The sequence below is a fragment of the Lissotriton helveticus genome, chromosome 8, assembly GCF_964261635.1.
Source record: "Lissotriton helveticus chromosome 8, aLisHel1.1, whole genome shotgun sequence".
Taxonomy (NCBI): domain Eukaryota; kingdom Metazoa; phylum Chordata; class Amphibia; order Caudata; family Salamandridae; genus Lissotriton; species Lissotriton helveticus.
Window position 1 is genome coordinate 8061567 of NC_136069.1, and position 17393 is coordinate 8078959.

Below are 17393 nucleotides of genomic sequence, written 5' to 3' on the forward strand. Positions count from 1 at the left end.
TATAAACAGACTATGAAGGGTCAGGCGTGGCCCCAAGAAGGTAATTTATTCCAAAGCTGAGCTGCGTCTACTGCATCAGTTGCAGCTGAACCCCATCTCCAAAGCAGCCAGAGAGGGCCCTCTCTCACTCACAGTAATGAAGGACTGATATGCGACCAGGAGATCACCCTTTGCAACCCTCCTTCGTGTGAATGATATGCTATTATTTTCAGGAACATATCCCCGAAGATGTGGGCGCTCCGCCCTCGGCCAGTGATGTGGTCAAAAAATGGTTACTGAGTACCGGCTTTGGCCCATCTATGGATTGGCCGAGAACTGGCCACTTCCTCTATCATAAGGCTGATTATAAATGAAGCTCCCAGTTTTCCATTTTTACTGATTTTTACAGATAATACAGACAGAAAACAATATGTCTCCTGCATGTATTTCTTTTTAAAACCGGAACCATAAAGAGTGACTCTCCGTGCTGTCGTCCATGAATTACAAGCCAACAGCTCCAGAGATGGACAGCACGGGAAATTAAAAAAACAGGCTGAGATTCCCTTAAATATCAGCGTATGTTAACGTATATTAGTACATAATGCTAATCTGTACCTGTGGGTGAAATGCTTTGCTATATGCGGCTGCCTAATTTATTAAAACGCATATTCAAAAGATATGTAGGGGTTTACCCAAATTACCCTCCTGTACCTGGGGAAAGAATAGAAAGATAATGAAGAAAAAATGGCACAGAGGAAAAAAAATATATATATCTCTCTCTGTTAGCATAGGGAACTGCAATTTATTCTACTGGTAGTACATAGTCCTATTACACATTCACATTCCTTATTAACAACAAAAAATCACATAACAATGACACGTGATTGCGTGATTTAATTAACGCAATTTTGATTCAACATAATTATTGAAATTCTTTTTTTAAACATACATATATATATATATATATATATATATATATATATATATATATATATATATATATATATATATATATATATATATATATATATATATATATATATATATATACAAAGCCAATAACAACACATCACAGAAAATTCATAAGTTCCTTCTACCCACTTGATGGAAAAAAGTGGTGTTCACCCATAACATAAAGGTAATAAATACACTTAGAGGTCGTCTTGTATGCACGCCAGGTTCCTATTACTCTCAAACCTTAATCAAAAAACTGTGCATTGAATAATCAAATGAAAAATCGACGCGTTTCGGCCCTCGTGTACTTCTTGGCCTCTTCAGGACAAGGCTGAGGAAACAACCATCATAAACATAAATCCAGTGGCCCTACAGTCAGGACCCGGATATTCTAAATCCAAACTGTTTCACTTCAATACTTGTAGCGTAAACTTAGGTCCCCAACTAATTGCGGATATGTGAGCCACTACGGGCTTCCTACACCACTCCCATTTCTTATACAGACGCCTTATAATGATTTCGTGCACACGACTACCTGACGTCCAGCAATTTAGTCGGCACCAGGCATCAAAGTCTGAGTGCATGTTTATCAGTTAAATAAATGTTAAATATCCCATTTTACGGCTCCATTTATTCTCAAAACATAAAATAAATCTGGATAATCACCAATAGGAGTGCCAATATGTAAATAAGGATAAATACAGACAGAAATGTTAAAACAATAAATAGCATAAAAGCAGGAGCACTCATTATAATTTGAGTGTCGAGTTATCGGTAACGCCAGGACCCTCTCCGCGCATCTCGACGGTGCTAAATAAAGTAATCGCTGCCCGCGTCGGCCCAGGGCGCCGAACCGCGCCTGCCGGATCGACGCCGCTCTCTCTTTCGGATTCAGCAATACCTGCTCAGAGACGCACTGCCGGGCATTGGGAAATATCCAGAGGTTTCAATAACAAATCTACATTCAGAAAATCTAATTTGAAATTGATTGCAGGATAAATCAATTTCTGCTTTTTTTCCCATCAAATTTACGAGTTTGTTTTTTGTTATGAATATTATTTTCCATTAATGCTCGCGGTGTTTCACTTCTAACGACATAATATGGGGATTCTCGTCCTTTAGACTTCTGTGGACCCCACTTAATATTTACTGGAATTTGGGGAGACCAGAACACCCTTGAGATATCACTGGATGACCCCCGCCTAAGCCATTTCCATGATTTGAACCACAAAACAATACACAAAAATACAGACTCAAACATTCATCAATTAAATATTAAGAGGCAGATTTACAAGCCCCTTGCGCTACTTTTGCGTCACTTTTCCCAAGTTAAAAGTGACCCAAAAGTGGCGCAAGGGGCTTATAAATCTGCCCCTAAATATTTTATTAAATAAAAAACACAGTTAAAAAATCTAAATTATAACTTTTGTTGTAAATTTGGATCTTTTCTAATTTCAATGAAGGGAACCCGTCCTCCGTATTATATTCAATTTGAGACCCTTGACTGCGCCCACAAATTAATCTGAGGAGACGGACTTCATTTTTAGCCTCCAATTTCAAATTCCTTCACCTTTCGAAACATTTAAAAAAGTTCAATTTTACATTTTGATTCTTTCTTTAAATTCACTTTACTAATCTGTTATTATTATTTAATATTCTAAACAGTCGTGGACACTGTGACCACAAGTTAAGATTTAATAAATGTTTTATTTCTTTGCTACAGAACTAATCACTTGCACTGTGTCGTGTCTCGCTGTAGCCACCATTTCTGTACTGTTTTTCTTTTAGAAATGGCTCATCTTTGAATATAACCAGTTATTTATTTATTTATTTATTTATTTCAAAGGTTTTATATAGCGCTACTGGACCCAAGAGTATCAGAGCGCTTTACAAGGATGGTGAACATAATGAGATAAATTTAACAATTAAGCGAAAAAGAGTTACAGTATGACAATGCATTCAACAGGACTAAGTTATGCAACTGTGAGTAAAAATGATGGTGTCTACTAGGCCTAGAGCCAGTTCTGCCTCTGCTAATACCTCAGTTAGTGTCTGTCTGATGTAATAATTCAATTATTGCCTTTGTCATTCTTTCCTCCACCGAGATCTTGGGTCCTGCTTGCACCTGAGCAGAGCAGACACAGTGGAACCTTCCCACCGACAGGCGTCCGCCATAAATGTGCTGTGTCTTTTCTTCTACCTAAGAGGCGCGTTTAATATATTCGGGGCCCTTCGTCTCACGTGGACGGGGCTAATAACTGAAATGTTACATGTGTGAGCAGAGCTAAAATAAAACTCACGAAGGGTGGATTGAGGCTAGGCGTGGGCAGGGTTCGCACTCCGCAAAGTGACAAAAAAACTCCACCAAGCTACGTTCAGTTCCGCAAGCAACGGAGTACGTCACCTGCACCGTTCGTGCTGATTTTTAGCGCTCTGTGTTCGTCCCACGCTGTAAAATTAGCACGAATGGCATCAGGTGCAGCACGAGAGGGCGCTGCTTCTCTCTGTCACACGAGTAGAAGTTCTACTCGAGAGGCAGCTTCCTCAGCGTGAGCGGAAGGTTTCTCAAAGCAAACGGTAGAGACAATCTGCGACTGCCCGCGTTGAGAAATCTCACTAGGATCCGGTCTAGCGTTAGATTTTCCTTACTTGCGCTCACCAATTTACCATTGGCGAGTGAGGAAAGAACTCAGGGGCATATTATCAAGGCAGGCGAAATGAAATTAGAGCTGCTTTAGCGGCCGTTTTCGGACGCTAAGCGGCGCTAATTTTATCGCCCTATTTGCAAGCTGTCGCTAACAGCAGTTAGTGACAGCTTGTAGGTGATAGCGAGCGGTTTGGGGCCTGCTTTGCATGTCAGCAAAGTGGGCGTACACAACCTGTTAGCGACTGAAAGCAGTCGCTAACATCGCTATCGCCTATTACCAACACAGGCGTAGCAATGGAAATATTTGCGCTAAGCGCGAATATCTCCAAAAGCTAACGCCTGCTCAGAGCAGTTCTTAGCCATTATATCCAATGGGAGGTGGATATTATGGCTAAGACCCTAGCGATATTCACGCATTTTGCCGCTATCGCCGGATAGTTTATCGCTTCAGAGATAAATGTTGCTAATAGCACGTTATCTCTGTGATAATATCTGGCAATGCTTGGCGATTAAAAAAACTTGCTAAGCCCATTTAGCGATAAATATCGCTCGTTTTTGGTCATGTGCCCCTCCGCTCCTCTATGCCGGCGGAGTATTTCGGTACTCGGCGAGCACCGCGGAGCGCGGAATTCAAAGCACTCTGCAAACTCTGCGAACGGAGCGGTGTTCACCCCCCAGGCCTAATGAGGTCCCTTTCTAGGCGCTTTATAATCTGATGTTCGGCGCAATCCTTGAAAGACCTCAAAGCGTACAGGTCGATCTGACACTGGCTGTGCCCGGGCCTGTGTCACCAGTTAATAGCATATACCTAAGCCACCCCCTCGTATTCGTTCCCTCAGCTAACAGACATAAACGACGCCTAGACGTGCGCCCAGCAAAGTATTAGGCGCTATACCTACAACGGACACCGCCCTCTCGTGTGTCCCGCTGCAAGGAGCGGTTCATTTTGTTAACAGGAAGAGGCGCCCCGAGCACAGTGGTGGTGGGGGGGGGGGGGGTAGGGGGGGTGTATGTGTGGCGGGGTGCAGGGGTGGGGGGGTGAATGCACTAATGAGCTGGCTGACCACATGCCTAATGCACAATAAATTACGTCCGTGGCCTCTCCCACAGGCCCAAGGTTTGAATGTGCTTCGAAGACCTGAGCCTTGGCTGCAGCTCGGCGCATTTTATTCATTTATCGTTGGACAGGGGTGCGTTTTTCATGCCACAAATTAAACCGATGATAATATCAATATCAAAGCTGCTGTTGCCCGTGAGTTCTAATTATTCTAAACGTGTCGTCAGAGGCCGTTAGTAGCCCGTCTTACTGCTGCCTGACTTCGTGGCGCTATCCGTTTGCGCTCCCACGGTGTGAAAAGACGATTCAGCCCGAGGGACGGTCCCCCTCGTAACCCGCAGGCTGCACCCTAACATCAGTAACAGGCACACTAACCCCATGAGCTACCTGGGTATTTGTGTTTTCCAGAAACAGGCCGCCGGGTCAGCGCTGCTCAGCGGCTTTTTGGCGCTTGGTGACAGCTGTACTCACACAGCCGGACGGTGCGAGTTTCATCCTCATGAATCCACAGGTCGAGGGACATTTTTGGGAAGCCGTGTGGGGGATTCCGCAGACAGGATCTGCCCAGATCTGCCCCGAGGTGCCCAGATCTGCAGTTGTGTCTTTGTCTGTTGGGCGAGGCCCCGGCGCGCACCAGGACCCACCCGTGCTCTTGTGCACGGCTGCCTGAGCACGGACTCGTGCACGGACACAGCTCCAGGCAGTGCATGGGGGTCAGACGAGGGCCGGGGACGGGTACCCAGGCGGGTCCGGCTGCCTGGCGGCTTCAAGAGCCTCGGATTGCAAACCGTCCCTGTTATCAGCCTCTAAAGGATGAAAGGCCGAGCCCGGGAGACATCTCCGCGGCAGCCGCTCAACCCGAGAGCTGTCTCACCAGTATAGCGCCCAGAAGAAGCGGAGGCGCCACCAGCGCTCGGGCCTTGTGTCTTCAAACTGAGCGTCTGTTCCCCCTCTGCAAAGAGCAGGGGCCACGAAGAGGGCGCAGCGCACAGCAGCGCACAGCAGGCAGCGCACAGCAGGCGGCGCACAGCAAGCAGCGCACAGCAAGCTGCGCAAACAGCATAAGAATAAGTGGGGCAGATTTAAAAGGCACTTGCGCCCCTTTTGCGCCACATTTCCCATGTTAAATGTGACTCAAAAGTGGCGCAAGGGGCTTGTAAATCTGCCCCAAGATTTATAGTTTGCCCAGAGCGCTGCGCAGCCACCCTGGCCGCTTCAGGGCGCGTTGAGCGCTTTCAGCTGCAGACTCGGAGTCTCACCGCACAGGGGTCCCTGCTGGCAGCAGCCCGGGGCCCCCCAGAGAGTCCCGGGGCTCTGCAGGGGCACCTTCTTTGCGCACAGCACCAGACGTGCGCAGGAGGACACCGCGCCACTCTGCGCCTGAAGCCTTGCGTGACGCACGGTGCGGGGCGAGGTCAGTCGCTGTCCTTCCTTCTTTCAAACCTAGCCCTCTTTGAAGCTCAGGGTGATATGGATATTATAATGTTCTGCCGTTGCTCCTCCGTGTAGCGCCCACACCTTGAACTCATTTCTGTCAAGGTGGCTAAAGAGTGCACACCGCTGCAGGATGAAAGGCCGAGCCCGCCCTGTGCGGATTGAAGCGGCGCCCACCCGCTGCCCTGGCAGGGCGGCACACACCGGCCCCTTCCACCGCCACGACACACACTGGGCGGCTTCTCGGCGCTTCAATCACTGTTGTGGCGGACTCTAGGCGCAGATGCGCCCCTTGTTATTCTTGAATCCCGAGCCCTTCTGGAAAGGCCCTGGGGCCTCCGATCTCACGTCGGGATGGGGTGCTGGTGTAAGACCCCCCCTCCCAGCTGTCAGCAGCTGCCCCCGGTGACCTGCCCCCCCCCCCAGAGGAGAGGCTGGCGCTGGGCACCGGGGTCACCGCTGCCACAAAATGCCCTCTCCGATGGCGGCCGATGGAGGGCACAGGCGCTGCTGAAAGGTGTCTGATGTCGTGCACTGGCGTTCGTTGTAAAAGTCTGAGGTAGAAAAATAAGCGCTGGTCCCCAAAACTGCGGGCCGGTGACCCCCCTTGAAAGCACCAGCTCAAATTAAGGCACGATCACAGGCCTGGTATAGAATATCTTGCAGTGCTTGAAACGTTGTAACACAATAAGATTAGATGATTAATGATGATTTATTTACACAAAATGATGACATGTCAAGAGGCAGCCATACGTGGCACAGGCTTTCCATGTGCGCACTACGGGGCAGATTTACAAGCCCTTGTGCCGCTTTTACGTCACTTTTAACATGGGAAACAGTGACTCAACAGCGGCGCAAGAGGCCTTGTAAATAAGGCTCTACGTGTGCACATTACGTTCACTGCAGCATTCGGGGTGTGACGCTGGGTCAAGAGTCGGGGTGGGGCGTTCTTCTAATATCCATCCATCCATCCATCTATCCATCTATGTATATATATTTTTTTCTTTTATCTTTTTTTTCCTACTAAAATCAAGAATTTATGTAAGCCAGGACACTTCATGGCCCTGGCTTACATACATTTTTGAAGAATAAATGAAATGAAAAGAAATTAAATGAAAAAAACAACTTATAACGCGCAACTAAAACCCGAAGGCATCAAGGCGCCTAACACACAGAAGTCCTCAAAAAAGGCAGGAACAAAACTACAGGTAGGCTTTGGCAAAAAGACGAGTCTTCAAAGCCTTTCTAAAAGCGTGTAAGGTAGGCAGGGACTTAATTTGATTGTTGATCCCAGCATACAGCGCATTAATAAATGACTTGAAATGTACCTGTGACTGTGGCCCGACTTGTTTCAATATATATATATATATATATATATATATACATATGTATGTAGACAGGCAGACGCGTTTCGACATTAGTATCTTTTCTATGCCTTCAGTGGACATTCGTAAAGCCGGCTTTTCTCTGGCTTCCTTCACTCCTATTGGTCGATCACAGTTCACTCATTTGTTCAAACTTCACTCAGCCAGTTTGTAGATCTTCAGTCGATGTTGTAACCTGTGGGGCACATGTCCCATAATGCATTTCACTTCTTTCCATTAACGCTTCCTCAATAGAACGTTTTGTCGGAGTTGGAGCCACTCTACAAACAAAAAAAATCTTCACTTTACCCTCGTCCTGCCGCAAAGTCCCACATCAAGCGGTAAACTGCAGAAAAACGCATGTTTATTAATTGCGCCAGCCATATAAGCGACGTTGACTCCGTGTCACCCGGAGTCTTCCTCCTGTGAGGGGAGCGGCGGTCCCAGTGGTGAGGATAATTGAGCCGCAAAGCCACATTTGGACCCCTGAACACACGAATGGGGGCTCCTTGCGTGCAGGTAATATATATATATATATATAGAGAGAGAGAGAGAGAGAGAGAGAGGCAGAGAATAACGTCAGGAAACTATGCAATATGGTCCTATAGGTGCTCTGTTGCCACCAAGCAGTGCTGGCGACATCATAAGTAGGGCTCCCAGTTTTAAGGTATTTATTTTTTCAACATCTTTGTCTGTGTTTATCCATATTTATTTTGTGTTTTGTATATAAATGAAGATGAAAAACTGCACATTTCCATATTTATTTAACTGATGGACTCACACTCATAATTTGATGCCCGTCATGTTTTAGCTATTTAAGCTGTCAAATATTACACACCAGTACATCCACTGGTAAATGCTAGCATTATATCATACATGTATGTTGACATATTCTGCTATTATTGAAATAAATTCATCCTGTTTTCTAATTCTCCGTGCTGTCCATCTGCTCAGCTGCTGGCCTTTAATTCATCCAAGTCAGCCTGGAGAGTCACTTAAAAAGACCATCATTTTCCTGTATTTATCCACTTTTAAAAATAAATGTAGACAGAAAACACATTGTTTTCTGTCTGTATTTATCTGTTAAAATCAGTAAAAAGGGAAAACAGGAGCCTTAATTATCAGGCACGAGGCGAAGGTCAAGCGGTTTGTAAATGTGACCAGAGCCCTGAAATGGCATCAAAGGAACATATTACATAGGACACCCGTAATGTATTTTCATATTATACGTATATCTTTGAGCATTAAGCTTGGAAAGGTTGCTTTCTTCAAAGCGCAGCTAACAATGGCCACTACCTGGCGTTAGAATATTTAATAATGTTGTAACAAACCCATGGCCGGGGTTGAAGCAAGTCTCTGTTACAGATTTTACCACAGAATTATTACACACAGGGGACAATTAAATTACACAGGGGCAATGTCACAAATTTAGAATGACACTTGTTACAAAAAATGCCATAAATGTCCCCATCACGCATCATCGAATCCACCATATATTACAAGAAAGTGGACGCAAAGCGCTCACCCGGCGCGCAGCGGCTGCACGTGGGGTCGAGGTCTCTGCGCTTCTTTCGAGCGTGAAACGCGCCGTCGCATCAAACATTGACACGAGGAGCAATTTGTGCAACAATTTAATTCTATTAGATGGATGCGCATTTAGCATAATTACATGTCATTTCACCTCACGGGACCAAGATTTCACAGAATTATGTTAGCAAATGAAGTACATTTCAGCCTCTAACAATTATGAATTTTCTGCTTTACTATGCAAAATGTGCTGAATTTATCAAAAGTGTGGTTTCTATCGCAAATGGTTAAAATTAATCCTGACATAGAATAGGCAACATATTTTCAGTATTTGCTGCATAATTTACTAAACTGCGGCACTCGTCCGAGTGGTCGTTACATGGCTAAAGCTTTGCCGAGTGGTTGGAAGTCCGACATGAAATCTGTATTTCACAGGAAATTGCGATTTTTTTTCTTCATATTTCATGTTTCCCTATAAAATACGGATTTTGTACCACTGTATTTTGTGCAATGAAAACACTTAAACGTTTACTTGCCTTAACACACAGACAGAAACACACACACACAGACACGGTCAGACATCAGCAAGGCGATCTGTTCACCTGAAGGAAAAGCGCCTCACGACCCCCACGGACGCGCACTTCACCCACGGCGCTTCCCGGGCCGCAGACCCTGGTGCAAGGAGCCGTCTACGGCCCACGGCTCACAGGAATAAATGTCAGAGACGCGCGGGGCGGGAACTCTCACCATAAGACATTCACATTCTGTAGCTAAGGAAAAGTTATCTGTCTGTCTCTCTGTCTGTCTATTAATCACCTCTCCGACTAGGGCCGCGATCACGAGTGTCTCAGGGGCGCTGGCACTGTTTGCTGCGCCCAAGACAGTCCGATACCCGTGTTTCCAAGTGTTCGGGGTGCGATTAATTGCAGCTAATATGAGGTTTTGCGGATAAAGTCCTGATGTTGGTTAGGGCACCGCAGTCCACACGTGATTCTTTTTCTCTATTAAACTCTGCCAAAATGTAACCCAGTCTGATGTACTGCGAGTACCCGGCACTGACTGTGCACAGTACACATCAATCAACTCGTATTACCTCGAACTCGTATTCCCCCAACTGCAGAAATAGGGGATTGTGCGAGGGTGGGAAACACTGACCCTCTCCTGACCGGGGATCAGTGGATGTGTCTGTTTTTATCACTGGAGCACTTTAAACAGATCTCCTCGACCCAGGATACGCAATACCACAAAGGTTCAAGGTCACGTTTAGACTTTCCTAAGTGTGTCCCGGCGCAGCCTTTTTACTGTTGATCCTGCGCCGCATTTAAGGTTTTACCTTCTTTCGGTGAACGGCCGCTCACGGTCAGGCGTCTTCTAACGGGGTGTGCGAACGGCTGCATCTGTGAGCAAAATCAAGAAGGGTGGCAGGTTCATTTTGCAAATATTATCCCGCCGATTAAAAAGTGCGTCCAGAGTTGTCGTCCGAAACATGCAACAGTGCGCAGGTTCCGAACGGAAGCGCTTGTGGCTAAAGAGTTGTGCGTCACCGAACCCCGCCGGGGCCCCCTCCTAAGACCCCCTCCTGATGGTCACCGAGCCCTGACCAGCCCTGCGTGACCCTCGGTGTGACCTGCACGCGGCCCGTGCGCTCGAGAAGGGACTTGAGGTCAAGACCCCCTCTGCGCGGTCGGATGCGCCCCGTGCGTAAATACGCATTTGGATAAAATGGGCCCCGGCGCGTCTGTGCGCCTTGTGGCGCGGTCAGTGCACTCGGACAAGTGCATCCACTCACCGGATGCCCGCATTTCATCAGCCTGCCACCAGTCCTGGGACCAGAAGCTCAGTGGGGCCCACGCACAGCGTGGTATATAGTTCTAATAATGTCATATTTTAATAAGGCCTTATACCGCACCTCTGCTCGCATTCGGTGTATACCGGGAATAATCCACGTTGCACTTCATTTACCAGCTCGGAAGAATGGAAGGCTGGATTGGCCCTGCCAGAGTCAAGCTCTTGACCTACAGGTCACAAACAACCATCAGCAGCGGCCATTAACTCGCTCATCCGTCTCGGGGGTCGCTCGTCTCGGGCTGCCTGTGATGATGGTTCACCCACCTCGCGCCAGTGGCCGGTGCATCACTTTTCACCAGCCTCTGGTCTCCAGGGAGGCTGGCACACGGCAGGGGGTGGAACTGTGCGAAGAGGAGGCGAGAAGGTGCGTAAAACGGCGTCAGGCCGGAGCCTGGCGGCTCCACAGGCTCCCTAAAATGTAATATCTCATCAGTACAAGTGGTGTTAATGGCCCGGTGCAGGCCCGGCAGAAAACTCCGAAAATAAATAAACAATACAATTAATAATAATATGCAACAGTTAAAAATAAAATAAACTAATAAAGTGGAAAAACAGGCGCTCAGTGCCGTTGCCCGCTTGCTGATCCGTAAGCGCTAAAGTTTTAAATTTCCATTTTCAGCTAAAAACAGTTGTGAGTCGATGGAGGCGGCCGTGAGTGCTGCGCACGACGGCGAACACCGCTCTCATTCAATTCAATTCAATTCAAAGATAGCTTTATTCGGTATTTAACAAACACCATAAAAGCAAACAATACAAAATACAGTCATTTTTAAGGTCCCCTGTAGATACATCCGCGTTAAGAGGAAAGGTTCACCCAAGAAAGATCAGAATCCGCAGGCCTTGGAAACATCCGCGCAGCGCCCACGTCTTCATCTCGTAGCGCTAATATTATGGATCTTTGTCGTCGTTAGAAAGTAACTCAAAAGCTTCCGGCCTTTTCGGAGGTGAAATGATAAAATCCTACAGTTTTTTTTTGCCTGTGTGTTTTTTTATTGAAAAAAAGATAATTCAGTGTGTGTTTCTGTGAAAACTAATGAGGCCTCTTCGGATTTCATGCAACGGTTAAGCTCGGTTTCCGGAGAAAATAAAGGCCACATTTCTACACCGTCCTTGTTATAAAAGACTTCTGTTCGTTTCCACCCCAAAAATCGTGGATTTGGGTTTGTTATCTAACTTAAATCTTAGTTTCTGCCATTGTATTATTTTGTGGTACGTTATTCTATGTGCTTTTATGAAGCGCTGTTAGTGATTTCCATGGTATGTGGGCGCTGTAATAACATATATTTCATTTTAAATGATTCTGTGGAGCGCCCTGAAGAGTGACAGTAGCTCCCTCGGGGTCCCTCCATCACACAGAGGGGCTCTCCCTCCCTCCCTCCCTCCCTCCCTCTCTCCCTCTCTCACTCCCCCTTACACTCGCCCTTGACCCCCGTTCAACACGTCCCAGCGCCGCGGCTCCGGATTTTAACCATCGGTTCATAGATGCGTCTACTCCTCCTTTCACCCGGCCCTGCGGCCTTTCCCGAAGCTTCTGCTTTGAATGACCCTGGACACCCCCACCACCGAGCCTCAGAGACCCCCCTTTCCACGGGCCCCCACTCTGCTGTGAGAGTTGTGAGTGTGGCCAGTTGTCCTCCGCGGGGTATTTTATTCAGTGTCTCCTTTCTATATTTTCTGTACATTCAACAGTTTGTGCTGCTCACTTTCTTCCTCGGCCCCATTGCAGACATACACCCCCTCGATTTACGCTTTGCTTTTGGGCCCCGCTCCCAGCACTCCCTACGGCGCTTTTAGGCCTTGTCGGCGCTATAGACACCGATTAAAGTAAAATAAATTAAAAGGCCGTGAAGGACCTGCAGAAATCTCTGTGGTAAGTGCATGTCGACGGTTTGACACTGCTTTTTATTTAGCCGAAGGTCGGTGAAATGCGTACCATGAGGACTTGGGCATCAGTAACTTTAAGAGTGATATATATTATATATATATATATATATATATATATATATATATATATATATATATATATATATATAATATCACTATATGTATATGGCAATATATATATATATATATATATATATATATATATATATATATATATATATATATATATATAATGTGCGTTTAATTCTGGGTTTTGTGCGGGTCTGCTCCGCAATCAAACATTACAGCAGAATCTGTGGTTATAAGTCAGTAACTTTAACAGTGATATTATATATATATATATATATATTCGGCATATATATTATACAATATCACTATATATCTCTGTATATATATATATATATATATATATATATATATAATGCAGTGCGTTGAATTCCTCGTTTTGCGCGGGCCTGCTCCGCAAACTAACATTACAGCTGAATCTGCGGTTATAAGTTTAATTATATTAAATACTGTCAGTGAGGCCGCTCCCATGTGCGAGGCGCTAGAATCATTCAGTGCTTTATTCAACAGGGCTCACCCCTCCTCCTCCGCTGCTTCATGTGAATCTCAGTCACTCACAGCAGGGAACCCGCCTGTTTGATAAGTTTGTTTGGGAAAGCGCTGAGACACTTACACTGGCAACAAACCCTTGGAAATGTCCTGGTATGATTCAATTAAATATGTTTTTCATTCACTCGATGAATGCATTAGTGATGTGTTTGTCAAGTTCAGGTTTGGCCAGAACTATAAACTCAAATATTCTGGGGTTTCAGTCGGACACCTCAGTCGGTTGCGGCCCGGCTGCACAGATCTGTGTAACCTGGTGGCTGCAGGTGGGCGGCCTTTCATCCTCCCAGAGCCGATCGGGTGGTCTCTGCCGAGGGGCAGTGACGACCCTTGACGCCGACCCAAAGCTTGGCTCCTCGGAGCACCTTGTGCTGACCCCCCCCCCCCCCCCCCCGCCTTACCCAGGAGGGTTCAAGGTGTGAGGGGCCCCGTGTCCGGTGGAGACCCCGCGCAGCCCTGGGATTGAGGGACAGCCAAGGTATGCTATTTATTTGTGCTGGTGTTTTGAAAAGCGCCGAGTGCCTACTGGCAGCTTCGCAGCGCTGAGATGCGCAAAATGTAAAATTACAATAATTCGCAGAGAGCGGCCTTGACTTTAGCCGAGGCGTGTGTGTGTGTGGGGGGGGGGGGTGTGAGGGGATCACTAACAGTATCTTGTGGCCCTGGGAGGAACCTCCGGGACACGCTCCGATGCCCCTTGGGTTTTAACCCGTGCTCTGCTCCGGGGGGGCCGCCTCAGTCTCAGAGGAGACCCCCTTATGTTTCTGAATTCCAGAAAGTGCTCCAGGGCCTAACTTCGGCCCCCGTAAAGAGGTCCAACGTTTAAGGCACTTTATACCCCCGGGACTGCGGGATTGGACAGGACTGGTGGTAATAAATTCCTAAGCAACGATTATTTGGCAAAAAACGGGCTAAAGTCGCGGAAATACATCACTGACCGGCGTGCCCGAATTGCACTACCGTAATATATATATATATATGTCTCTTTATGGGACGTCGAGGCAGCCGTGGCGCTGGGTTGGCGCTCTGCAGCCCCATGAATAAATATTTGTACCAGGGCCGGTTTAAGGCGTGGGGGCTGCCCAGGGCCCCTGACAGAGCCGGCTCGGTTCAGCAGAAAGTCTCGCCCCGGTGACCATGAACAATTCTTAAACCGATTGTTTTAAATACTTTTGCTCTTTAATTCACTTTTAATGCGGGTGACGCGTGGGAGTCAATGGCAGACATTGCGCGGAGGAATCCTCTGTTTATGTTTCACGCAACAGCCACAGAAAAGTTTATTTTAGATCAAAACAGGGCCCGACACGTGAGAAATGGTAGCGGGGGGGTCACCGAGATTATTCGCAGTGATATTATTGAGCTGCTGGAGGGTTATATATTGAAAACACCCCCCGCGGACCCAGAATATTAGATGTAAACACATTTAGGGTTCGGACGGGGTCTGTGGCTGTCAGTGACCGGACAGGGAGGGCGCGAAAGGGGTGAAACCGGGTCACACATTCAAGGATGTTCCCAACAGAGGTCCCCGGCCCCCCCATAACCCTTAAAATGCCTCTGATTCATACACGTCACCCCTGGCTGCAGATTCCGGGGACCCTTGCCCCCCCCAGGCCTGAACATGGCGCAGCGCCGCCACCAGACGTCACAGGTTGCCCACGGCCTATCTTATTTTTAAAGTTTTCTTTTGCACGAGCCCGGGAGTCCTCCACAAGGTCAGGTTCATTCAGGCCCCTGTGGGGAGAATGGATCTGCCCAGAATCACAGGGCGCTGCGCCGAAGCCGAGATTCGAACCTCGTTCCGCCGGTTCAAGGTCGGCAGCTGTGGCCTTAACGCCACATCCTACCACCTATTAGGACCTACATGAGTTAAAATGATGGGCTGAGGCCACTGGGCACAAACCTGGCAGGGTCAGAGGTTACAAAGTGTGGGTGCCGTCCTGTTCAGGGACCCCCGCTTTGCAGGCCGGGTGAAAGGCGGACATGTCAGTGCGCGCCAGGGGTGCGCGCAAAGAGCCAATATAGTCCCTGGCACGGGGTGCCCCCGTTCATAGACAGCCCCCCCCCCTAGGTTAGGAACATGTCTTAAGTCTCCCCCTCCCCCCCCCCCTGCCCCGTGCTGCCCTCTGCGGCCTCCTGGGGTCCTCTGGCTGCGCCAAGGGCGCACTCACCGGGGTGCAGCTCCAGGCAGTGTCCGGGGGGCTCCTCGTCGGCCCCCTCCAGGCCCCCGGGGGGGCTCAGGCTCTCCATGGACAGGTCCAGCCACCCCCCCGTCCCCCCCCCACCCTGCCCCGCGCTGCCCCCTGCTGCCGCCTCCAGTGCGCACTCACCGGGGTTGAGCTCCAGGCAGTCTCCGGGGTCCTCCCCGTCGGCCCCCTCCAGGCCCCCGGGGGGGCTCAGGCTCTCCATGGACAGGTCCAGCCCCCGCTCCTGCCAGGCCCGCAGCTTCCTCTTCTTCCCGGATCCGATCAGGGCCTCCACCGAGAAGGCGTGCGCGCGGGTGCTGAGGGCCACGGCGCATCGCCGCCGCTCGCTCATGGTGTGCTCCTCGGCAGCGGGCGCAGCGGAGCCCCCCAAATCCAGGACGGACGACTGCGAGCAGGGGTCCCGGAGAACAAGGGTCCCGGAGAACAAGGGGTCCCCAAACACAGAGCCCCCGGCCCTTGACTCTCCTGGCCTCAGTGGCCCTCGGTGGCCCCCGAAGGACGCAGCTCAGCGCTTCAGCCGGCTCGGGAGCGCCCCTCCTAGGCACCCCCAAAACACATCTCGCTCTCTTTCAGCCCCAGGGCCTCTGCTCTCCGTCAGCCCCCCCAGATCACAGCTCCGTCTCTCTCAGCCCAGGGGGGTCCCGGCCTCGGGGCTCCGCCAGAAACCACCGCCCGGGGCGCGCAGGGCGCAGGTGCCAAAGTGTCCCGTCCCGGCCCCCCCAAAACAAGGCGCCTCATCCAACGGCCATCCGGGGTCCTGGGCAGAAGGTGCAGCTCCTCGCACGCCTTCGGTGCGCTTCAGTGCGCTACAGGGGCCAAAGGCAACTGTCCCGAGTCACTCCAAGTCCAGCTCTGGCCTTCAGTGCAGGGTCCGGGGCCACAGACTCCTAAGAGGGGCCCGAAGTGAGGCTCGCCCCCACAGTCCAGCTCTCCTGGGCTCCGGAGCAGAGGTGACCCCCACCCCTGACAGGGCGGCCGAGGGAGCCCCCAGGCCCGCGCGCAGCCCCCGCAGTCCGCGCCTGGCCGCCTCCGCCCCTGATTGATGCAGCCTGCTGGTAGGGCCGCTCCTCTCGCTCTGGACGAGCCGCGCAGGCTGCTGTGCCTGTCAAAAAAGGAATCCCTCCCAGGGCCAATGAGGAGCGAGGAGTGAGGGAGCCAAAGCCAAGGGCCACTGGCAGGGGGGCCTGGCAGCCGCCAGCGAGAGGAGCTGGAGGGGGTTAACCCTCTCCCCGCCAGGCCCGCTCCAGAGCAGCCCCCCTGCGGCCCTAGGGGGGGGGGGCGAGAGGGGCTCTCGGAGCGAGTCCAGCCAATCACCAGGGTGCAGCATTCACGTGAATCTGTGTATCAGGGCAAGTGCCCATTCCTCTGAGAGGCCACAAAAAGAGACAATTTCTCGGTGTCATTGTTGCCTCATCTCCTGCTCCAGAAATGAAGAGGGTTTCAAGACTTGTAGGGCTGTGCAGGGCACTGTGCTGCAGAGAGGTGTGCTGCAGGGCAGTGGGCGTAGGGAAGCGGGTGCAGTGCAGGACAGTATGTGCACATTGTGGGCTGCAGTGCAGTGTGTGTTATGCTGCAGTGCAGTGTGTGTTGGGCTGCAGTGTGCTGCAGTGCAATGTGTGTTGGGCTGCAGTGTGCTGCAGTGCAGTGTGTGTTGGGCTGCAGTGTGCTGCAGTGCAGTGTGTGTTGGGCTGCAGTGTGCTGCAGTGCAGTGTGTGTAGGGCTGTTGTGTGCGGCACTGCAGTGTGTGTAGTGTGCTGCACTGCAGTGTGTGTAGGGCTGATGTGTGCTGCAGTGCAGTGTGTGTAGTGTTGCAGTGTGCTGCACTGCAGTGTGTGTAGTGTTGCAGTGTGCTGCACTGCAGTGTGAGTAGGGCTGCTGTGTGC

General features: G+C 49.6%; 1 protein-coding gene across 2 annotated transcripts in view; it reads right to left on the reverse strand.

The window, feature by feature from the left end:
* TBX15 (T-box transcription factor 15) overlaps positions 1–15892 on the reverse strand; it is a 251478-nt gene extending 235586 nt beyond the window's left edge. Inside the window, exon 1 of one of the 2 annotated variants that reach the window (XM_078656352.1) lies at positions 15634–15892. In XM_078656352.1, the coding sequence (XP_078512478.1) occupies positions 15634–15841 (208 nt within the window). In that variant the 5' untranslated portion in view covers positions 15842–15892. The remainder of the gene's footprint in view (positions 1–15633) is intronic. The other variant, XM_078656354.1, reaches the window with a different exon arrangement.
* Positions 15893–17393: the final 1501 nt, after the last annotated feature.